Raw genomic sequence first — 23567 nt, forward strand, 5'->3', positions numbered from 1 at the left:
CATAAGGAATTAAGTATAAATAGATTAATAGAAAATTAAAGGAAAAATAAGGCAAGAATGTGTTAAGATAATTATAGGATAGAAAACAGAGTAAGATGGAAAGGAACTGCTGAAACAATTAATAGAAGTGGAATACAAAAAGGGAGGTGTGAGGAGGTCGCTGGAAATAAGTGAATGAAATATAAGATATTGAAAATGTTTGAGGTGTTTTTAAATTGTTTTTGTTGGTTTTTGCTTTGTTTTGTTAGTCCATGTAGCGTTTTTGTATTGCATTTGTATTGTTTTTTTCTCTTTTCTTTTTTGTTTGTGGTGTTGTGTTGAAAATGTTGAAAAAGTATTAAATATCATTTTTTTAAAAAAGAATCTCAGCTAAAGCATCCATGACAGATGGCCCCCCCAACCTCTGCTTAAAAACCTCCAAGGAAGGAGAGCATAGGCGCCGACTCCATGGGGCTTGAGGGGGCCCGAGCCCCCTCAAAAATTTGTTTGGGAGGGCTCCGCCCCCCCAATAATCTCCGGCACCCCTCCAGCAGAGCGCCATCGCCGCCCCTCCCCCAGCCCAAAATGCACAGGGTCGGGCTGCATGCCTCCTGCCCTCCCTCCCGAGCAAAAGCTCCACCCAATTTCCGCTCCGGAGCTGATTAATAGGCGCAGCACGCTCTCCCCTATTCGCTCACGAGGAGGCGGCGCCACTTTATTTGCATATTCACGAGCTTATTTATTATTCATGAGCTTTCCCGGGCCCCCCCAATATTTTTTATAAGTCCGCGTCCCTGAAGGAGAGTCCAGAACCTCCCAAGGGAGACGGTTCCCTTGCTGAACAGCTCTTACTGCCAGAAAATTCTTCCTGATGTTGAGTTAGAATCTCCTTCATTGTAACTTGAAGCCATCAATCTGAGTCAACAGAAACACCTTTGGGATAGGGTGGGAAATTGCAGAAAACACTTGCCAAAGCTAACTAGCTTTTCTCCGCTGATTCTTTTTTCTTTTTTCTTTAATAAATACATCATCTCCCGTAACAATCCTCCCGCATTGAGATGAGCGGGGAGCAAACAGAAACTTGCCCGTGGAAACCATAAATTACACAAGTCCTTCCCAACCACAGACCCCAAAGAGATGCAGCAGAGGGTGGCAATTTTACACCATATACAGGCTGGTCTGGGGGTGAGCCACGTAAGCTGTACTGGAGACATGAAGCCGTCTGAAACAGTTGGATGTAGGCACAGCACTCTTGAATTTGTTGCAGTCCTATACAAGAGTTCCCAGCTGCGCTCCAAGACCTCACCCTGAGAAGGGGGCTAACAGCTTTACCTAGCATGACAGATGATGCCCCCCACACCTCTCCATTGCAATTATAGCCTCGCTTGATATCCACCTGCAGTCCCCAAGAGGCTTGCGGATCCCCCATCTCCTTTCGCGGATGCCGGTCCAAAATATATACGACAGCCAGGCTGGTGCCAGGGAGCAGAGAGCCAAGAGCGTGCCAGGCACTCAAAAGGATGGCTGCTCATTCTGTGGCAAGAGCAGAAGTCGCCCCCTCTCCTCTGTTGACTTAGGAAGCCAACACAACGTGGAGGGGTATGGGGAGGTCTTGCAAAGCGCCAGCTGCAAAATGCCCTGTTCTTCAGCTCTACCAGCACTTGGCAGTGCCCGCCGTGACATCTGGGCTCCCTGGTCCAGCCAGCCAGCTAGTGTCTCCAGGAATCCTTAGCCTCATCTCGTGGCATCTCCTGAGTGTCATCTGGTGCTGCAAGGCAATGGGGGGGGGAGGTTTTAAGTAAACAAGAGAGCAGGACCCAAAGCAAAGGAAGGCAATAGACTCTGCACCATCTTGTTGGTTGTAATCCTTGTAGCAGTCAAATACAACATTCCTTGTTTGCCTAGCGTTGACACAGACAGGGGGGTGTTGATCCAGCCAGTTGAAGTTCCTGTTACACCTGGTCTTGAGCATCCTCTCCCTGCATGTGACCAGGTAGGTGTTGGTTTTTCTTTATCTTAAAGTGGTCAATGATGCTATGCAGGAACAGCGTTGGATAATTAAAGCTCACAGGTATATGTTTGCAGTTTGACCTACTTAGCTGTACACCTGTTTAATTAAAAGGGGAGTTTACTTTCTGCACTGGATGCAGGAAGGAATGCGATAGGATAATTGATTATTTGAAAACTGTATTTAAGTTGATTAAATGTTTTGTACGCTGCTGGTGAGGAGTGATGGGCTTGCAGCTTTTGACTGTCATGTTTTTGAAAACAAAAATAAGCAAAGATATTGTATTTCTCTGCTCCAGTTGCTGCGCATACTCTGTGTTGGCAAAGAAGTCCAACAGTAGGTGAGCATGACCCTTGCAGACCCCACAAAAAGGGCCATTCACGTAGCCATCTTCCTCTCTTGATTCCTGTTTCCTAATGCTGTTTGCTGGCTCTCTGCCAGCAGCACATGGGATGAATCCCCTTATGGGATGAATCCACACCTTCTTCTGTAACTACAAGCTAAAGCCTGCCTTCAGGGATCATACTGTGAACTGAACGTAAGTAAACTTCTTGTTAGAAGAGAAGAAGAAGAAGAGTTTGGATTTGATATCCTGCCTTTCACTCCCTTTAAGGAGTCTCAAAGCGGCTAACATTCTCCTTTCCCTTCCTCCCCCACAACAAACACTCTGTGAGGTGAGTGGGGCTGAGAGACTTCAAAGAAGTGTGACTGGCCCAAGGTCACCCAGCAGCTGCATGTGGAGGAGCGGAGACACGAACCCGGTTCCCCAGATTACGAGACTACCGCTCTTAACCACTACACCACACTGGCTCTCTTGTTACTGTTTAAGGAAGACTGTTGTGTTTTTATTTCTTTTTAAGAGGGGTCAAAAGGGGTCTTACCAGGAGTAATCCAATCTGGGCGTGCCAGACTGGATTGCTTAACTAAAGAGATTCAAACGAATCTGCAAACTAGCTTCCTGCTGTATAGGGAGGGAATATGCTCTGCTAAATGGCTCACTAGCATGAGTAAGGAAGGATAATATTTAAGCAATATATCCTCTCCTACTATCCACAACATTCCCACACTTCTCTAGGTGTAGTCTAGGTGAAAAGGCAGGCTTAACAAATCATGTGTGTGTGTGTGTGTGCAGGGGGGACTGGAAACACAATCTTAGGGGCACACGTGTTGCTTAGTGGGAGCTGGAACTTGGAAACCTCCAAGTTGTGTTTTCAGCAGCAGATTCAGCTGAGGCCCCATGAAATCACTCGTCCTGCAGTTTGGAAAAGAAGGCTAGTCATTTGCAGTCTAACCCTCTTCTGTTGAGCAAGGCCTTCCACCTGACAGCTGTCCTCATCAGTTCATTATTATAGATAGCTCAGGGAGCAGAGCATGAGCCTATTAATCTCAGGGTTGTGGGTTCGATCCCCACATTGGGCAAAAAATTCCTGCAGTGCAGGGTGGCTGGGTATGGACCTCGTAGTCCCTTCCAGCTCTACAATTCTACAATTGTTATCTCTACTTTTATAAAACAGAAAGGAACACAGAACTAAAGCAGAGTAAAAGCTAAGAGCACATTCATACTGATAAAAAGGCAGGGCTAAAATATTCTGCCCACTGAAGAAGTCCATAGATAATAATAATTATCATAATAACATTATATTTATATTACACAGAACTACGCTCCTACTGACCGTGGCATTTGGAGCAGCAGCTGTCCTCCGTTTTCTCCCCTCCAGAGCAAGAGGCAGGAGAGCATTCTTGGCGCTGGCAGTGAGTCTCCCCAGACTGAAAAAGGAGAGGCATTTACACTACAGCCAAAACTTGGGGGTGGCATACCCTTCAACATCCCGCTGATGATCAAAACCGGGACGCTCATGTTTTGATCCCCAGCTCTTGCTGGAGCTGGCTGACTAGCGCAAGACAAAAAAGCACAACAACCCGAGTGTCTTTTGGTTCAGTGCTCTGGCGTGAGCCAGCTGACTCCCACCAGAGTACCGGATCAAAAAACAGGACATTCCGGGATCCAATCGGAAACAGGGATGGAGTCTGCAATTCATGTTTTGCTCAATTCGGGACAGTTGAGTGGTATGAGGTGGTGCTGGAGGTCAGAGCAAGTCTACAGAAAGTGCACTGAAGCCAGGCTCCCCAAATCCACCTTGACGTGGGGCCTGGGGTTGTCCTACCCCTGCAGCTCAACTCCCTCCTCCTCTGCCACCTTCTGTCCCTCACTCACCAGACACCAGCAGGTGATACATTTCATCTCCCCAAAGGGGGGCACGGTGGGGTGCCAGCTCTCGTTGTGCATGTACCACTGCCGCCCAAACTTGCAGGCCCTGGGCCCGTCCGCTTGCATCATGTCAGAGAGGGCAGAGGGACTCCTCTCTGGGGCTGTGGAAAGAACACAGAGAGAACATTTGGAAGGGCGAGGAAGATGCGGCCATGAGCCCCAGAACACTCCCTGGTGGAAAAAAACATCCCGAAATGCCTAAATCATGAGGTCACCAAGAACAAAACGCACAGAGAATTCAAAGGAAAGATTTAGGCTTCCTTCCCAATACTGACTTGGTCGACTCCCATGACAGTGGCGTTTAAGGACACACCTATGACTGGTTTAAAAGGTCTCAGAGGCAGAGGAGTCTATGTCTGGGCTGAACCACTTCAGATACTGTAAGCTTCCCCCACTGCAAAAACCAAATATACCTTCTAGCACGTCCTTCTCCCTGACATGCTAGTTTCAGTGACCCTAGGTGCAGTGATGCTTCTTTATGTGTGTATAGAGGAATATTCATTTGTGTGAGCCGCCCACTGCCATCCGAAGTGGCACAGTCCAGGCACAGCTCTGCTCCATCAAGGAAAATAGAACAATTTAATTTATGTTTATTTCATTAAATTATATCCCAGCCTTCCTTGCAAAGGAGCCCAGGGCAGTGAACACGCCAGTGATACATCACAATAAAATAAAATTAAAAACACATTTAAGATGGTTAAATTAAATTAAGAGGATCTAAAAAAAAGTCAAGAACAATGAACAGTAGAACATTTTTTAAAAAATTGAAAAACACAAATGCAGCCAAATCTTGCCTCCGAATAGACCCACTGAAACGGAAAAGTTTCCAGCAGTATGATGAAGGCGCCTGCTTGCTGTCACTAGGCAGGGAGTTCCAGAGAACGCTAAATGAGTGACTCATCGCAAAGGCAGGCAGGAGGACTGCTGTTGCTGGCAGCTGCTTTTTCAGGCTTCTGTGGTCTTGCTTGCAACTTCAGCAAGTCTCTTGCAAGAGGCTGGGCAGCTATTTGTTGGGAATGCTCTGAACTGAAGGCCTCCAACAACTCCTGAGTTCCTGAGCTGTCATGGCAGAGGCAGAAGCTCAGCGACTGAATAGGGGGACCAGCAAGCTGTCGTTTGTCGGACCAATGTCTTATCTTGCACTTAGCTATGCATCAATGACTCTTATTGTAACCTGCACCTTGCCTCTACGGCGATTGGATTTGTGCCCTTGGCAGAAACTGAGCTGGGAGTTGGAGTCCTGCAATATCTGCAGAGCCACAGGTTTCCCTACCTCTTCTTTCCTGCTGGGAAAAAGCACTGGGGCAGTCGCTTCCTTTATCCCACCCCATGTGAACAACCAGAGTTGTGGCAGCAAAAGGACTTGTGGCTGGTGGAGTACTGCTTGGTTCCGCTTGCTGTCCCAGAATGCTTGGCTCACCTGGGCATTGCTTGCAGCAGTCCGATGGGTTGGCCCGAATGGGGTTGCTGCAGGTCAGGTGAGGGCACTGGACCTTCTCGCAGTGAACTTCCCCCGTGGCTCCCTGTGCAAAGAGTGTGGGCAGGTACAGACTGTGAGCCTTAGGGTCATAGCACCATGCGCAAACCAACCTTAAGGTATACACATGCACACATGTGCATTCGTACACAAAGTACGTTTCCGAGCACAATCCCAGTATGTTTCCGAGCACAATTCAAAGTGTTGGTGCTGACCTTTAAAGCCCTAAACAGCCTTGGCCCAGTATACCTGAAGGAGCGGCTCCACCCCCATTATTCTGCCCGGACACTGAGGTCCAACTCCAAGTCCCTCACTGCGAGAAGTGAGGTTACGTGGAACCAGGCAGAGGGCCTTCTCAGTAATAGCACCCGCCCTGTAGAACACCCTCCCATCAGATGTCAAGGAAATAAAAAGCTATCTGACTTTTAGAAGACACCTAAAGGCAGTCCTGCTTAGGGAAGTTTTTAATGTTTGATGTTTTATTGTGTTTTTAATATTCTGTTGGGAGCTGCCCCGAGTGGCTGGGGAAACCCAGCCAGATGGACAGGGTATAAATAAAAAAACATTATTGTTATTATAAAGACAGATTTAGAAAAGGACAACCAGAATGATCAAGGGGCTGGAGAGGCACCCCTATGAAGAAAGTCTGTGGCGCTGGGGACTTTTAGTTTAAAGAAAATGACTAGTAAAGAAGTTTATAAAATTATACATGGCATGGAGAAAACAAACAGAGAAAAGTTTTTCTTTCTCCTTCTCTCAAAACACTACTACGGAAGTGAGAGCCATAGTTTAACCGCACTACATGAAAAAATACTTGATTTTATCCACCCAGAATTCAGCTTCGTTTGGATGTCCATGAGTCAGTGATGGCCACCAAGCTTTAAAAGAAGCCCACAGACCAGCTTCTTGTTTACCCCAGCATAAACAAAGCATTTGAGAAGCAAAGGAGAGGAGGAGGAGGGTTTTCTTTGGTTGTGAGCTTTGGCTTCCTCTGAACGCGTCTCTCAAGGGCCTGGCTGATGAGCCCACCTTGCAGGTGCAGATGGCGCATTTAATGAGGCCGAAGGGAGGGACCACGGGGTGCCAGTGGGTGCCTGCTCCTCGCCACGTCTTGTCGCCCTCAAAGTAACAGCCTGCAGTGGGAGAAGGAAGGTCAGAGTGCATCTCCCCAGTCTTGAAAGGGGCTTGTGCATTGCTCTTCGAGCTGAAGGACACGTTGTACTGAACAGGGACGCTCTAAGAGGGTGGATTATGGAGACTTGTTTACTGAGCATTCCTTACAATCAGTTTGCAAGGAGATGGTGTGGCTTTTTAATGACAATTCACTCCATGCCGATTTGGGGTGAGATCCCACCCAAAATTGCATGAGACCTTGCGCAGTCTGCAAGATCTCACGTGATTTCGGGCTAGAGCTCACCCAAAATGGACACGACCTGGCTCAAAATTGGCACCGATGCCGCTTCTCCACCACTGGTGGAGGTGAATTACAGAATTATAGAGTTGTGGATTTGGAAGGGACCACAAGGGTCATCTAGTCCAACCCCCTGCAATGCAGGAATATTTCGCCCAACATGGGACTTGAACCCACGACCCTGAGATTAAGAGGCTCATGCTCTACTGACTGAGCTATGTCAGAGCACTGTGCTGCCGGGGTGGGGGGGTGGGAGGTCTTCTGCCACTTGAGGAAGTGGCCTCACCCTGCCTAATGGCTGGTTTGGTTCTGGCAGAAAACTGGTAGCCCAAATAGGAGTTGGCACCACAGCTAATCTCAGGCAGAGCCAACGCCTTCTAGTTTTGTCCCCATCCTCCTCCTCAAACTGAGTTGCTGAGACTAAGGAGGATAGTCAAGAACTCCCCCCCCCCACCCCCTGGGACTGGCTATAAGTAAGAAAGTAGGGAATATGGGGCTGGCTCAAGGCAGGCTTTGGTTGGAGGGGCAGTGCCCCACTCTCCTTAGTGGACCAGCCGTCCCCACTGATGCAACGCCTCACTTGCACCTCTCATTCTCTGTGGGTGAAAAGGTTTGGAGGCTATCAGGTTTTCAGGAGGTTTGGAGCAGTGGCAGACATTGGGCTTTCAAATTTCAGTGGCACCCTCTGCTAGGACACAATTTGGCACCCCCTCTGCCTCTTGCCTTCCATCTGCTCAATTCACTAAGTCTGTAGTTCCTAATTAGCTAAGTATTGTGGATCCCCATTTTTCAAAAGCCAGGCCATGGACTCCCTACTTTTGGAGATTCTGATACCTCTATGGTAGTTTTTGCTGTGTGAATGGGGCCACAGATCCCCTGGGTGGGTCACACAAACCCTCTGGGGTCCACGGACCTCCAACTGGGAGCTGGCTATGTTATAGTTGTGACGCTGTGGCACCCCTAGGCCCGGCGCCCAGGGTGGTGGAACCAGTCATTCTGCCTTAAATCCACCTCTGCTTGCAGAAAATCTTCTCCTCCCTTCCCCTTACCTTCACTGCTGTCTTGGGCTCTCTCAGCAGCTCTTGGTCCTCCTGGGCTTTCCTTCTCCTCTGTTCAGGAAGATATGATAGGAGACATGAAGACATGAAAGGCTCATGGGGAACAGATAGGGGCAGGGGCAGCAACGGTCGCTGTGTCTGGAACTGCTAAGTCCTCTTACCACAGGAGTGAGAAACCTGCGGCAATCTAGGCCAGGGTGGAGGGCAAATGAGTGTAAGTTATGTAAAGGAAACCTTAGATAGTTACTTGAATAGTGGAACCGAGGCAAATAACTTAGGATTTGGCAGAAACTGAACTGCAGTGGAATGGAAACAGTGCTGTCAGAATGGAAACTTTTTTCATACCTAACCCAGGGGTAAGACTTCAGTCTTGCTCTGCATCCTGTTCCCTACCTCTGGAACCCTCTGGATATTTGCAATGTATAAGACTAAGAACCCCCTCCTCCCAACTCCCTTCTCCTTCTGCAACTTTCTAACCCGGCCCCGCTCAACCCCATGTTACCTTCGCACACAGGACAGCAACGATCTCTCAGGTGCACTAGCCGGGAGCAGTTGAGCGTCGGGCACAGTACAGGGTCACAGATAACAGTGCGCTTCTATGGTGCAGGATAGGGGAGGGGAGGCAACAAGAAGAGAAGAGTCATTCCACCTCGGAAGCCTGACTTGAAAAGCAGCGTGCAGAGAGAGGAAGGTGTCAAATCCCATTCACACAGCTCTGGAGAATCTGCTTCTTTCCAACCTGGGTTCTGATCCTGCATGCCCATCCGTACACCCTTACCTTCTTAGAAGTGATACACTTTGAGGAGCGGCTGTGATTCTGCACCCCCCCCCAATGCTATTCAGACAACGGCAGCTCTGAATGAGCATGTGGGTGTTAGCATTAATCTCCTTTCACAACAGAGCAACGGTCCAGAGAAGGACCATCGTAGCTCAGTAGAAAGTCCAGTCCTTGACATATCCAGATGTTACTGAACTACAACTCCCATCAGGGCTGGTGTGTCCCGTTTCGCCGCTTTAATCAAATCAGGAAGTGCCAGTCCAGCCTTCCATTGCCACGTCCGTCGAAGCATCCCTTCCCTAGGCTGCACTGTGGTGGCATGAAGTATTGGCAATGCCAGCAGGTTCCGGTGAGATCTCGCGAAATCTTCCCAGAAATCAGTGCCAATGCCAGCACTGCAGGTGTGAGGACAGGTGGGGCACCCATGAGGGTGCTGCCCGAGGTGGCTGCTTCTCCCACCTTACGGGAAGGCTGGCCCTGACCCCAATCACCCCTCACCCTTGGCCATTCAGGCCGGGGCTGATGTTGGGATATAGTTCCGTTCCACCTTTAAAACAGGCACGTGGAGTTGTTGTATATCACATGTCTGTTTACTTCCAGCACAGTCTGCTGGGAACTTCCGTTGTATATAGCTTTTGCCTTTGCTGTTTGCTTGGACACGAAGGGAAGCAGACATGTTTTTCCTTTCTTCTAATGCTGAATAAAAGCTTGCAAATGCCTCTGCCTGCCACTTCTGTTGCAAAGAGTTCTTATCTCTGCTGGCTTGCGTGCTCAGTCTCTAAAGGTCTCTGAGGCTTGAGTCACAGTTTTGACGCTGTTCCGAGAACCGGAGTTCGCCCAGCTGCTGCCCGGTGGGCTGGAGCCAGCAGGGGGTCTGCCAGATGCCCCCATCTCCCTGGACACATCCTAACAGGCTGGCCCTGACCCCAATCACCCCTCACCCTTGGCCATTCAGGCTGGGGCTGATGAAAATCATAGAATTGTAGAGTTGGAAAGTCCAACCCCCTGCAGTGCAGGAATCTCAGCTAAAGCATCCATGACAAATGGAGTCCAGCTATCTCTGGGGAGCTCCAAGTTGGCAAAGGCTGCTGTAGTGGGATTTGGGGGGGGGACACAAACACCTTCCTGTTTGTACAAAACTTGCACCCTAATTATTATTATTTTTTGGATGCTTACAGTCTTCCGGGAGGTGGCCCCGCCTTTCCGCTCACCTGGCAGCTGCATACGGAGCATTTCTTGTCATACTCTGGGGCCCAGCGGGAGCCATGGGGCCGGTGCTGCCCTTCAAAGTAGCAGGAGCTGGGGTCTTTCTTCAGCTCTTCGGGGTCCCTGGGGTTTGGGTCCCCTGGAAGCTCATCCTCGGGGTCCTCTGGAGCCAGCCGAATGCCGCCCACCTCGCAGCGGTTGGGAATGTGTACCTAAGGGAACAGCGACTGTCAGAGATGGCACACTGGATTTGGAAACGGATAGCAGTGCAGACAATGTTATGCAAATTATTTATTTATATTCCACTTCTTCCTCCAGAACCGGGACTCAAGGCGGCTCACAAGAATCAATACAAACACAAACAAAACACACATAACTCATACAAACACAGACATAGCTAAGAAGAAACGACAGTTCCCAGGATTCTTTGGGGGAACTCATGTGCTTTAAACATATGGTGCGGTTCCGCAGTAGTTTTAAATAGGGTTTAGTAGTTATCTGTGAAGGTCACTGACTTAAAAAAAAAAAGTACAGCCACCTCAACATTAACTGCACATCTAAAAATGAAACTTAAAATGTAGGCAGCCCAATTGAAGTATGAGAGGAGTTTCAAGATCGTTGACTGAAATTAGCATCCGATTTGCAGAATGCTGTGCTTGGCATTAAGGAAGATGGGCTCACTCTGACACGGGTGCACAGGGGAGGGGAGAAGGCACAGCAACCTCTGTTTGCAAAAAAATCTGGATGCACTCTTGCATGCCATGCTAATGAACTCTCTCCCTCCACACTGCAATTTTTGCATCCATCTCATGAATCCAGCCACCCTTGAATCCAAGCCCAGTTGACCTGCCTTGTTGACGTGTGTAGAAGATGCCCTGCAAAACCCCTGCAGGGCAGGTGACCCTCAACACATCTCCACCCGGGAAGAAGCCCCAGCAAGGTTCAGAAGGCAATTGGAGGGAAGTACATGTTCCTGACACCAAAACAGCCAGCAGGCTCCCAGCCAAGCATGGCTTCTGGGAATCCATCATCAATGCTGGCCACCGGCCCAGAAGAGGCAAGCTGAGGCAGATGAGAGTCTGTCAAACATCTCCCTAACCAATTTCCCCGGTGAAGGCATCAGGGGAGTTAGCACTGAAAAACGGCTGGCAAGTAACTGCAGGTCAGTTCAGCCCTGCCTTCACGCCACAGTGAGGGGAAGCAATGGTGGCAAGGTCTTCCTGGCAATGCAGCTGACTTCACCACCAGGGTCACACGACAAATGTAAAACCGGGTTGAGACCTGTTTACATTTTCATGTACGGTACCAGGAGTACTTGCACACCGGGTTTCAGCAAGATCAACCAAGATCACCATTTCAGCAAGATCAACATTCTCCATCATTTCAACCGCCAGGTCAAGAAAAGCTTCACCTGCTGAATTTCTGCCTGCCACGCTGGAGTTGAAAGCAGCAAGCCTCTTTCAGAGAAGAAACCCTGCAGTGAGCAGTTGCTAAGAATGCAAAAATCCTTATGTTAAGTGTAGAATTTAAGATCTTGGCAAGCATCAGGGTCTGGCACCTAGCCACACTTCTAAATTTCTCCACCAGCTAAGGGACAGAGAATAATTTTGGAAACTCTCTCTCTCTGTGACCTCAGCCACTGTCAGTTTAGAAGGCCTTCTGGAGCTCTGGTCTTTCAAACCATTATCCAAAATGTCCTTGGGAGGGAGGGAGAGTTTCAAGAATCTATCCTGGCAAGGAATATCCGCAAATTCAGCTCGGCCTCAAGTGGATCAGGTCAGGCAGATGATCTTCTACTTTATTTATAGCGCTACACATAGATAAGAAAGGTTCGGCTGGCGCCATTTTGTGACAGGATCGGCCAGCCCCACCCTGCTGCTACAACTTCACAAAAATGCGAGTATCTGCTCTCACTCTCCCGTGGGAGAAAAAAATTACATGGGCAGTTGCCATCTTTGGAGAAAGCAGAGAACAGTTTGTAAAAACTGAAATGAGAAACAATAACCTGCTTTGCCTCAAGATGCTGCTGAATTTGTCTAAAAGGGCAAATTTGGAGCTCCTGAGGTATTTCAAGTTTCAGAACGAAAAACACTTTGACAAGGTTTTCTGGGGCACGCCTCACCCCTCTATGAACCTAAATGAGGCAATTTGGAGGTTCCTGGTAGGGACAAACCTCTGAGCAATTTTTGTGGAGAGTTAAAGGACTCTGGGGATAGTTTACAGCTCCCCAGGTGATGATGTTTGAGGGTGAAACAGGGGCAGCCATGTTTGCCATTCAAGGGTGCAGACTTATTCATATACAAAGGAACTGTCGGCTCTTTAAAAATTATTGTTGTAGTTGCTGCCAAATGATATTTAATAGTTTTTCGAATTTCTAACAAATCAGTGCCAAATTACATCAAATGTAATACAAATTTCCCATTAAAATTATTATTACTGACAGCAAGAGTGAGAGAAGCCAAACCCTCCCTCTTCCCGTCCCCCTTTTTTACCTCAGCTTGGCTCTGATACTGGAAAGGAGCCAAGCTGAGGAAAAAACTGTCTGCAGCGATGGAGTCTGGGGAGAGGTTTGGGCCTGAGGTTTTAACCACTACAAACACTGAACAGTTGTACAAAGGTCAGCATACTAGGAAAGATGAGAGTATTTTGTTCTGCTAGAGTATTTTTGTAGTGCATTCTAAATGTGCAAAATGATCCGCATACATAATCTCAGCAATCCTTGTGGCACCCCAGTGATATTATCAACTTATTGCGCATGTGGCAACTTGAGGGTGCAAAAACAGTTGGAATGCTTCTGTGTACCTGCAGTGGCTAATTTGTAATGGGCAGTGAGACTCAGGCCTCCCTGGAAATTTGATTTTGAAAATTCTCTTAATTCCAAATATTGTTGGAGGCTGCTTGTGAGTCAGAACTTAGCAGAGTAGAAAAAGCACTCCTCACATGCTCAAAGGTTTGCATGATCCCTGGAAAAGCAGAGCCTACAGGCAGATGCATTGAAAAGTGTGTGATTTAATGGGTAGTTGTGGAACCACTGCACAAGAAGATCAGGATGAATTCAGGATGGAGGCTTATTATTGTGTAACCTCCCTGCAAAAGAAAAACAGAGCAACTCTGCAGTAAAGGCAGGACATAGTTTAACCTCCGCATAAGCTTTGTGCAAGCAAACCAGGATAAATGCTCAAGAAGCAGGCTGTCTGGAGGAACCCAAGAAAATCCCGAGAGAAACAGCAGAGTGACCACGACTGACCTTGCCCCGCATCTCCCCTCGTGGGTTCGCTTTAGTGCTGACTTGCAGGAAGGCTGTGCCCTGAGCCAAATGGCGGAGGAGCTCCTCATCCAGGTCTTTCACTACTCCTTGAGCCTAGGTGAGAAGGAGAACCCCATCAGGCAAAGGCATCGGTCCCAATCCTAGTCTCTTAGGCCCCTTCTTGCCACTCCCCTTTGTGTCCACACCCAGGCAGGCAAACTCTGGCCTCCGTCACTGGCCAGGCAGCTAAGGGCCTTTGGGAGAATGCACCCTTTGCCTCCCAAGAAGAATATTATGGCAAGCAAAAAAGGGAAGAGGCCAAACTGGCCCAGGCCACATATTTGGAAGAAGAAAAGGCTTAGGAGCCAACTCTGTACAAATCGGGAGAGGAGACCCTAAGACGGTTGGATGGTGCCTTGCATGCCTCTTTGTGGCAACTGCTGCAGCCAAGCTGGTGCCAAACGTCTTGCTTTCCTTTCCTTTGGACCACATCAGCAAGGCCAAGGAGGGGGTCTTGTCAGCTGGGCAGCCCAGGACCTCCAGACACACTGCCAAGGCTTGCACCCCAGGGAGCTCGCTTCTGTGCTGCTAACGCAGCATACCTGGAGCTGCCAGGGACTGAGCCTGGGGGCTTTTGCGTGCAATGCACATGCTCCACCCCTGAGCGACCGGCCTTCCCCTTACCTCTGTGCCATAGAAGCCCCGCAGCAGTCGCTTGTGCTCCCGCAGACTGCTCTCCCGGAGCTCGCCCAGCTCCGCAAAGCCATGGAGGTGAGCACTGACGGTGCCGTCGTCCGCCTTGCCAAGGCCAGCAACTATGATCTCGTAGTGCAGGTGGCAGTGGTCGTCCAGTGATACCCAGGCATGCCCAGCAGATCCAGTGCGCACAGGAGGGGACACAAATTGGCCGGCCAGTGGGACAGGAAGCTCTGTAGCACAAAAGCCAAGGGTTATATGCTCAGGGGCTGGTCCACTGCCACATGCCAAATGCATCTTAATAGGCTTCTTGGTTTTTAAGGCATCACAAGCCTCTTGTGTCATCTTGGGCTTTGGAGGAATTTTTCAAAATCTGAATTTGGCGAGATAATGTCCGCAAAGAGACTAAAACCAATCGGCTGAGTCAGGGTGATGCTGCGGAATGTTAACAAAACTCAACATTCCAATGGAGGGCCAGAGAGGTGCAGAGTAGTCAGAAAGTCTGCAGTCCAATTTGTGCGAGGAAAAGAGGAATCAGCAGTTTGGCTGGGATTCAAACCACCTCACATAGAACCCAAAGCGGGAGACAGCCGTGTTAAGACGAGACAGGGCTGAATAGGCATTCTGGTGAAAAGGAGGAATTTGAGGGGGAAAGTGGTGAAGGCATGTTCTGGGGGGCGGGGATGGAAAGGGAGAAGCCAAGAACAAAGTGAGCCTGGTCCTAACCCCAGGAGGGACTGTGAGTTGTTTTGAGGTGGGCGGAAGTGGGCAGGCAAAGGCTGGGGACTGAGAGTCAGGGAGCAAAGTCTTGATTCTGACAGGGCTGCTTTACCTTTTTACAGTTGCATGGAAGGGGGACTCTGCCAGCTGTGGCGCCTACTGTCACTGCCACATTGTCACCTGGCAACTCTAAGGTGGGCAGCAAGGCATGGGGGTGTTGGAGGGCTTGGGGACACGAGAGCTGTAGCTCACACTTAACAGCCTATTTGTCTGGCTGCAGATCAAACAGTTCTTCCCCTCTAAACTGCATTTTCCAAACCTGAAAATTCAGCATGTTTGGATCCCAAACTTGGCTGGGCTTTGAATTCATGCAGAACATTTAAGCCAACAGTGGGCAGCGCTTGCCTGCCTCTGTCTATGAATGGGTTCCCAGACTGTGGTCCATGGACCACCAGTGGTCTGCAAGCTTCATTCAGGTGGTCTTCCTAATGTATAGTAGGAGCCATTGGTTTGGGTCCTCCCCTTTGGAGCAAGAGACAGCAAGCTTGCTCCACTTTCCAAGTGACAGCCCTTCAGATAGTTGAAGATGTCCTCTTCTCCAGTCTAAACATATCTAACTGCCTCAACCATTCCTCATAAGGCTTGGTTTCCAGACCCTGTGTTCCTCCAGATGTTGAACTCCAGTCTCTGGCACCTACCACCACCCTTGCCTTCTCTTGGTTTGGTCACAGGCTTCTGCCCAATCCAAGAACTAAAAGGACTAGGCAAAGACTCTGTTGTTCTAGCCCAACTAGTCAGCAGGCCTGGTGGGCGGCTCAGCTCCTCACAGACACATTCTCTCCACACTGGTACCTTCATGCCGTGCTGGCAGTCCACCATACAGGAGGCTGCTGATCTGCCCACGCAGCTCCCCTTCTTCAAAATCCCTGGTGGCCACATTCAGGAAGAGCTCGTTCTGCAGCAACGTGTGGGCGTCACGCCCATTTGCTTGCTCCCAGGTCCCGCTGGCCTGAACAAAGGTGCATGGTTCAAGAGGAAATAAAAACACACACACAGACACACAGAATGGTGAAACATGGTCAATCATGACCTGTGCACAGAATTTGACATTTGCTCCAATTTGGAATATATATTTTACATCTGAAGTCACTAATGATGGCCAACACATTATACCCAATTCAATTTACTGTATAGCCAAAGGCCTTCACAATAAGCAACTAAGGGCAAAAAGCTAACACATACAGTCGTACCTTGGAAGTTGAACAGAATCCATTCCGGAAATCCGTTCGACTTCCAAAATGTTCGGAAACCAAAGCGCGGCTTCTGATTGGCTTCAGTAAGCTCCTACAGCCAATCTGAAGCCACGGAAGCCCCGTCGGAAGTTCGGCTTCCAAAAATACCGTATTTTTTGCACCATAACACTCACTTTTTTCCTCCTAAAAAGTAAGGGGAAATGTCTGTGCGTGTTATGGAGGGAATGCCTACGGGTGGCATGCCTACGGATTTTCCTCCTCTAGAAACTATGTGCGTGTTATGGTCGGGTGCGTGTTATAGAGCGAAAAATACCTTAGTTTACAAACCGGAAAAGTCACTTCTGGGGTTGCAATGTTCGGGTGCCAAAATGTTTGGGAACTAAGCCATTCGACTTCCAAGGCTCGACTGTAGTGGAAAGTGGCTCAACCACCAATTTCTCTAGAGCAATGGCTCCTAAGCTTTTTTGGACCACTGTCCTCTTGGTTCCACAAACCCTTCCCCAGTGGCCCCTGCCCTATAAAAAGCATTATTCAGAATTGCATGACCCACTAAGGAAAATAATAATTCAATAAAATTCAAAGCAGGAACAATTAATTGCAAATATGTTCAAAATCCAGATAGAATCATAGTATTGTATTGTAGAGTTGGAGGAACTACGAAGGTCATCCAGTCCAACCCCCTGCAATGCAGGGATCTTCTGTCCAACGTGGAGCTCAAACCCGCGACTCTGAGATCAAGAGTCTCCTGCTCTGCCGATTCAGCAGTCCCAGCTATTGAGTTGGATTAATTCAACCCAATGGGTGAACTTAATCCAGGGATGCTAGATTTTCATGGCCAGCACCCTCTGCCGCCAGGGAATCCCACTGCCTGCTGGGTGGTGGCACCACCCAGTTTGAGAACCACTGCTCCAGAACCTTCTGCATCTCTCTCTGATCCACGCAAACGCTCACCATTCCGTCCTCGTAGCTGGGTGTCATGTCGAACACGATGTTGCGCTTATTCCTTCTGCGAGGTTTGGTCTCCAGCGTGACGCCGATCACTTCGCTTCTTGTTCCTGCCACCTGGACCTGCGGGATGAGAGCACAGCCCAGAAGAAGCGACTAGATCTTCACAGGAGACTTAGAACCATAGAATTGAAGAGTCCAATTCCATACAATGCAGGAAAAGGTAAGATGGTCTGGAGGCTGCAAGTAGTGTGGACTGCAACTTGCTAGACTGGTCCAGAAAGTGCTACACTAGCCATCAGCAAGTTGCCAAGTTCAAATCAAGGTGTTAGTACAAGTGTACAAAGCCCTGAATGTATTGGGGCCCAAATACCTCAAAGAGTGCTACCCCCAATATTAACCATCTACAAATGGCAGCAGAGGCCCTGTTGGTGCTGCTGTCCCTGCTGCTGCCCAGTTGGTGACGGCAGGTCCTTCTCGGTGGTGGCTCCCTGCCGCCCTCATTATTAACATTCACGAGGCATCTACAAACATTCCTGCTCACCCAGGCATTGGTTGGCTGAAATACACCATTCATGGCAACCTTGAAATCATTAGCTGCGGGGTATGTGACTGTTTAAATCAGAGATTCGCAAACTTTTTCCCCTGGGCCACGCTTTCAGAATATTAATTTGTTTGCACCACACTGATTTTTTTATTGGTAAGAAATACATTGGAAAACAAAAAGAAAGAAGTCCTAGCAGTGCTTGATTTATAACACAGAGCACAACTGCTTTAGAATATGCTCTAGGGCCGTCCAGAAAGTATAAAACAAGGCAGCTACAGAAGAACATGAATCATTCCCAAAATATAACTATAAACAAGCCTCTTACATATGTACCTTAAGTATGTACACTAACTCAACGAGAGGTGTGAAATGTTTCAATGTTTATCTGATTGTCCTTGAATCTTCCCCGCCACACTTGTCATCCTCTCCTGCCACAGCAATGTGGCATGCCACACCCTTTTTAATTGTTTTCAGATGTTCCTAATGGGTTTTTTTTTAAAAAAAATTGCAGTGGTTTTCCGCTTTTTGGGAGGGACAGCAGGGCAGAAATTTAATAAATAAAGAAATAAGCCATAGCCTAAGAAGACCCCATCAGTGCCTGGAAGGTGGAGAAACATGGGGAGCTGTGACGCAACAGACCCTTCTCTTTCAAGGCTTGGAAGAATGAGTCTCAACGGGCTTGTAATACTGGCTTCAAATAAACGGCAAGCATTAACATCATCTTGCGGCTTGGATTCTAATCCAAACTGTAAAAGAATTCCCCCTCCTGCGCCTTCTTTCCCAGCTCAAACTCCGCTCCCTCCCTCTTTTTCCTTCCCCCACCCACTTACTCCTGAAGCTCACACCCCAACCCTTCTCCCTCCCACCCCTCTTATTAGCCTGGGGATTTATAACGTTTGCATCAAAGGCGAGATGAGCCGGAGGACGGCCAAACTGTTTTGGCGCTCCGATTTTAATCCAAGATGGATTACTAGCCTGGCAAGGCTGGGCAAGAAGGGAGAGGGGAAGGAGAGGAATTCTCCCTCCCCAACACAAACAAAAAGTTTCTAGGAAATGTGATTTTCTGAAAAGGAGCACATTGTTGGGGTGGGACGAAGCAGGGAGAGGGAGAGTTTGGGGGCTCACAGATTTGTGGAAAAGAGACAAGACTCTCCAACGAGACCTGCAAAACCCAATTATTCAAACTATGTGTCCTTCCTTACACAATTTTCTTAGGTGTGGCCTTCACTTAACATATTATTTAGTAATATCATCTCCTAGTGACTAAATGCATTCCTACAAAATTTGGGTTTGCTAGAAGAAGAAGAAGAGTTTGGATTTGATATCCCGCTTTATCACTACCCGAAGGAGTCTCAAAGTGGCTAACATTCTCCTTTCCCTTCCTCCCCCACAACAAACACTCTGTGAGGTGAGTGGGGCTGAGAGACTTCAATGAAGTGTGACTAGCCCAAGGTCACCCAGCAGCTGCATGTGGAGGAGCGGAGACGCGAACCCGGTTCACCAGATTACGAGTCTACCGCTCTTAACCACGACACCACACTGGCTAGAAAATAAATGAAGATGTTTCACTTTTTGGAACAGGGGGTGAGTAAAGATGCTTGGTTTATTTCCTGGCCAACCTGATGTGAATAGTTTGGGGGAGCTTGAAATCACTGGTAGGGCAGAGGAAAGTGGGAACGACCTGGTGTTTTTTTATTCTGGGTCATACGCTATATGGGGTTATGTCAGTTCAGAGGCTACTTCTGGAGAAGTCAGTTTCTGCATCAAGGAAGAACCAAGATGGCAGCGTGGCTGTCATAGAGATGGCCCCTTCAACTGATCTGGGGTCTGCAGGTGCCTTGTTTTGCCAGGCTCTGGCATCAGGCATGCGTCAGTGCGTGCGCACACAGAGACAGACATTTATCAATGTTGTTGGCTCCAGCCTTTGCAATACCACCAGACGTTTCTTCCTACCTGATACTCCAAAGTCCCGTTCTCGTGCAGCGTGAGCTTGGCAGAGCCCACAGCCCCTGTCTGGGTGGGCGTCAAGGCATCTCCTCCACAGAGCACACTCTGGATGGCTGGGGGCAAGAAGAAGAAGAGGAGGAATTTGGATTTGATATCCCATTTTATCACTACCCGAAGGAGTCTCAAAGCGGCTAACATTCTCCTTTCCCTTCCTCCACCACAACAAACACTCTGTGAGGTGAGTGAGGCTGAGAGACTTCAGAGAAGTGTGACTAGCCCAAGGTCATCCAGCAGCTGCATGTGGACGAGCGGGGAAGCGAACCCCGTTCACCAGATTACGAGTCCATCACTCTTAACCACTACACCACACTGGCAAGAAGAAGGCCAGTAAGGCTACAGAGCTGGCAGGACGGGTGTGAGTCAAATCTACATGTGGAAGCCATCAACAGCAACCGGAGTCTGCACTGTATTCAGCTGCATGGGCAGCTGTGCAGAAGGCAGAAGTCCAACAGGTGATGTTTTCTGCCCCTCCTCCTCCTCCTCCTCCTCCAAACTCACTGTCACAGCTTTTTCTGGTAGTGATCCGGCCAGCAATTTTACGGTGAAACCTGCCCTCCACCTCTGCGGTGATCTCCAGCTGCCCTTGCGCCAGCCACAGCATTTCTCGAGCCGCCAGTCCGGACAGCACCTCTGCAAAGTCGGGGTCCTGATGTGGCAAAATGAGAGGAAGGGGGAAGGGGAGGAGGAGGAGTAACACTGTCAAGTAATGTCTGCAAAGGAGGAAGCGGCAAGCAGTTTGGCTCAGCGTTCAGATACGGAGGTTTTTACCTGCCAGGAGACATTGGCCAGCACCTCCCTCAGGACCCTGTCCTGGTGAAGGATCTGCACCCTCAGGGGGAGCCAGGAGGATTCTGGGAAAGAAGACGGAAGAGGTGAAACACGTCAATGCTGCTCTTTGCAGCGCTGTGGACCAACATCACCCCCACTCCTGTTTCCTTGCCCCACTAGGTCAGCGAGGGTGGGGAACCTTTTTCAAACCAAGGGCCAAATTCTCCTATGGTCAGCTTTCCAGGGGCCACATGCCCTTAGTGGGGAGAGGCAAAGGTGAGCGAGGCAAAGGATATAAATGGTACCTTTGCCAAAACAGGCTTGTTTCTACAGACATTTGTACCTCCCTCTCTATCTTCCAGCCAGGCAATCAAGAGGCATTATCAGGGTTCAAGAGGCATGACTGGGGTTAAAGGACAGGTTGTCCAGCCAGCAGTGGACACTCAAGACCCGCCTTGGCCAAAGTGGACTTCACTGGGGCCTCCATTTTATTTACCTGGTGCAGAGTGGAGTGCCGGGTATATGAAGCTAGACTTGCCCCATCACAGCGTTTCTTCTCCCAGGGATGCAATGGCACAACTATGCACTGGAGGTGGGAGGAAGGTCTGGCCCCAGTGCTTCTGTCTGCACTGTTGGGTCCCCCTTCACACCTTCCCAGAGGGAACACTTGTGCATTTATGGATGCAATCAGGTTGAGGGTGTCATGCATTACCTGCCGCTTTGCCCTTATATTCACTGCCCAGAGAATTTTTTTTGTCACCTGCTCTTGACTTGCCTCTCAGACCGATCCCCCCAGGAGGTGACAGTCGAGCTCCTAGCTAGTAAAGATCAACAGATTACACAACTGATAGCCAAATTTGCTCTGGCAGCTAAGAAACTCCATTCTGGATATAGCAATGCTCTCTAAAAAAATTTATGCTGTAAACGTTTTATAGGGTATGTCATGTGATTTCAGAGGAAAGCCTTGCCTTGCCCTCTGCTGTACATTGTAAAGGCCTTTGGCTATGCGCAATAAATTGATTGATTGACCTCCCCAGATGGTGAGAGGTCCCGGCCTGCTGTTGGGACCCACAGAGGGCCACTGTAAGTCCTCTGGAGGGCCAACTGGGTGGGGAAGGCAGCACACTAGGGCCCCCTACTGAGGGCACTTTGTCCAGGCACCCTCAAACACAGAACCAGCCCTAATCTTCATTAAGGTTCGACAAACACGAATTGCTATTTTGCTATTGTTTCAGAGACAAGGAACTGTGGTCAACAGTTTGTAACACCCAGAAGGAGATATAATTTAGTCCCTGGCTGTTGTGGGAGTTGAACTCACTTCTCTCTGACACAAGCCCAGCTTTTACCCATCAGACCTGTCTTGTCTGTTCATCTCCCCTGGCTGGGCCAAGCTCAGGCACCTGGCTGCATCTGCCCCACAACCCCCTGAACTTCTGCCCCTTGCTCACTTTTCTCCACCGGCTCCAGAAGCCCTTTGGTGACAAGGACAAAATGCAGGTTGTTCTCCGCGTCACTCAGGGTCAGCATAGCAATGCCCCCCATGCCAAGGTGGGTTGCGTCGACGGATGTCAGGATAGCACTGAATGTTTCTGAAATGGAGAGGAAAGCAAGAGCACAGTGCTTGTCATGGATTGGTGGGAGGAGTGGTGGGAACCAGCTGGGGAACCCCCAAAAGAAAGAAATTTGCAGAACCTGGGGAGTGGCGGTGGGATGACAATGAGTGGTCAGAGGGAGAAGCCTGGGAGGAAGAGGTGTTGGAAGCTGAAGAGGTAACAGGGTTTAGTGAGCAGGGAGACTCTGTGGCAGAGAGCAGTTCAGAAGCAGAAGCAGAGGCTGGAGAGGGGGAGAGGGGGTGTCAAGAGGCAGAGCTGAGGTAGGTTGCTGAAGAAGCCAAGGGGTCTTTCCCTCCTGCTGTGACCAGCTCCCCTCTTCCCTGGTCTCCCAGAGCCAGAAGAGGTATGAAGAGGACAGAGCAAAGGCAAACAAGGCGATGAAGTCTCAGATTGCTTGGGAAGGACCTGGGGGAGGAGGAGACGGAATCGTGGGAAGGTTCAATCCTCTGCTACTGGAGAGCAAGCCAGGAGAACAGGACTAAGAAAGAACAGAGGTGCAAGACACACTGAAGCTCTGGCAAGGGCTCAGCTGGAGCCATGAAGGTCCCCAGTGGGACGTAGTGGCTCATCTGGGTGGTGTTGTGTCTTAGCCAGCAGGGTTCCCCATCAGAGGTTGACCTGGAGGTTCCAGCATTACACCAAGCCCCAGATCAGGCCCAGTCTGGAGGTGAGAAGTCAGGATCCTTAGGTGAGGCCAGAGAGGGGACACCCTGGCCTCTGGTGGTGAGGCTAAATAAGGTCTGAGCCTTAGGTCTCTCAAGGAGACCTCTGAACAAAGGCAGCCGATAAGAACCAGCTGGATGTAGAGTGTGGCTCCAGCATTTCCAGTTTGAATAACCCAGTGATTTTATTCTTTGTTCATTTATTGCATTTGCATCTAACTTATTTTTCCAAGGAGCAATGCAGTTAAATATTGCTAAAGATATTATCATTGCTCCTCACGTTTCTGTTACATCCTTGCTCCAAGGAGCCTGGGATGACCCCATCTATGCCTACAACAACCCTGGGTTAGGCTGAGAGTAGGTGGCTGGGCTTCACACATTGAGGAGGGATTCAATCCCAATTCGCTCCAGACTGACACTCTAACTCTGCCACATCAGTAGTTACAGTGCTACCTCAGGTAACATACGCTTCAGGTTACATACGCTTCAGGTTACAGACTCCGCTAACCCAGAAATATTGCTTCAGGTTAAGAACTTTGCTTCAGGATGAGAACAGAAATTGTGCTCCACGCGGCAGCAGCAGGAGGTCCCATTAGCTAAAATGGTGCTTCATGTTAAGAACAGTTTCAGGTTAAGAACGGACCTGCGGAACGAATTAAGTACCGTATTTTTTGCACCATAACACTCACTTTTTTCCTCCTAGAAAGTAAGGGGAAATGTCTGTGCGTGTTATGGAGGAAATGCCTATGGGTGGCATGCCTACGGATTTTCCTCCTCTAAAAACTACGTGCGTGTTATGGTCGGGTGTGTGTTATAGAGCGAAAAATACGGTACTTAACCCGAGGTACCACTGTACTCAGGCAGCTGTATGTACGTTCTGCCATGATTATCTGCTCACTTAGGTTGCCTCATTGCAAAACGTC

The 23567-nt window shown here is 49.1% G+C and overlaps 1 protein-coding gene across 1 annotated transcript in view; it reads right to left on the reverse strand.

Moving 5' to 3' along the window:
• Window positions 1–959: 959 nt before the first annotated feature.
• CHRD (chordin) overlaps window positions 960–23567 on the reverse strand; it is a 48369-nt gene continuing 25761 nt past the window's right edge. The window contains exons 8-23 of the mRNA XM_081190100.1: window positions 21818–21958; window positions 20370–20452; window positions 20100–20247; window positions 19548–19654; window positions 17054–17170; window positions 15702–15858; window positions 14118–14362; window positions 13434–13547; window positions 10192–10398; window positions 8705–8798; window positions 8194–8253; window positions 6763–6866; window positions 5677–5779; window positions 4203–4357; window positions 3661–3754; window positions 960–1747 (exon numbers count right to left, since the gene is read on the reverse strand). Coding sequence (XP_081046226.1) covers window positions 1689–1747; window positions 3661–3754; window positions 4203–4357; window positions 5677–5779; window positions 6763–6866; window positions 8194–8253; window positions 8705–8798; window positions 10192–10398; window positions 13434–13547; window positions 14118–14362; window positions 15702–15858; window positions 17054–17170; window positions 19548–19654; window positions 20100–20247; window positions 20370–20452; window positions 21818–21958 — 1988 coding nt within the window. The 3' untranslated portion in view covers window positions 960–1688. The remainder of the gene's footprint in view (window positions 1748–3660; window positions 3755–4202; window positions 4358–5676; window positions 5780–6762; window positions 6867–8193; window positions 8254–8704; window positions 8799–10191; window positions 10399–13433; window positions 13548–14117; window positions 14363–15701; window positions 15859–17053; window positions 17171–19547; window positions 19655–20099; window positions 20248–20369; window positions 20453–21817; window positions 21959–23567) is intronic.

The sequence above is a fragment of the Podarcis bocagei genome, assembly GCF_964188305.1.
Source record: "Podarcis bocagei genome assembly, chromosome: 4".
NCBI lineage: Eukaryota > Metazoa > Chordata > Lepidosauria > Squamata > Lacertidae > Podarcis > Podarcis bocagei.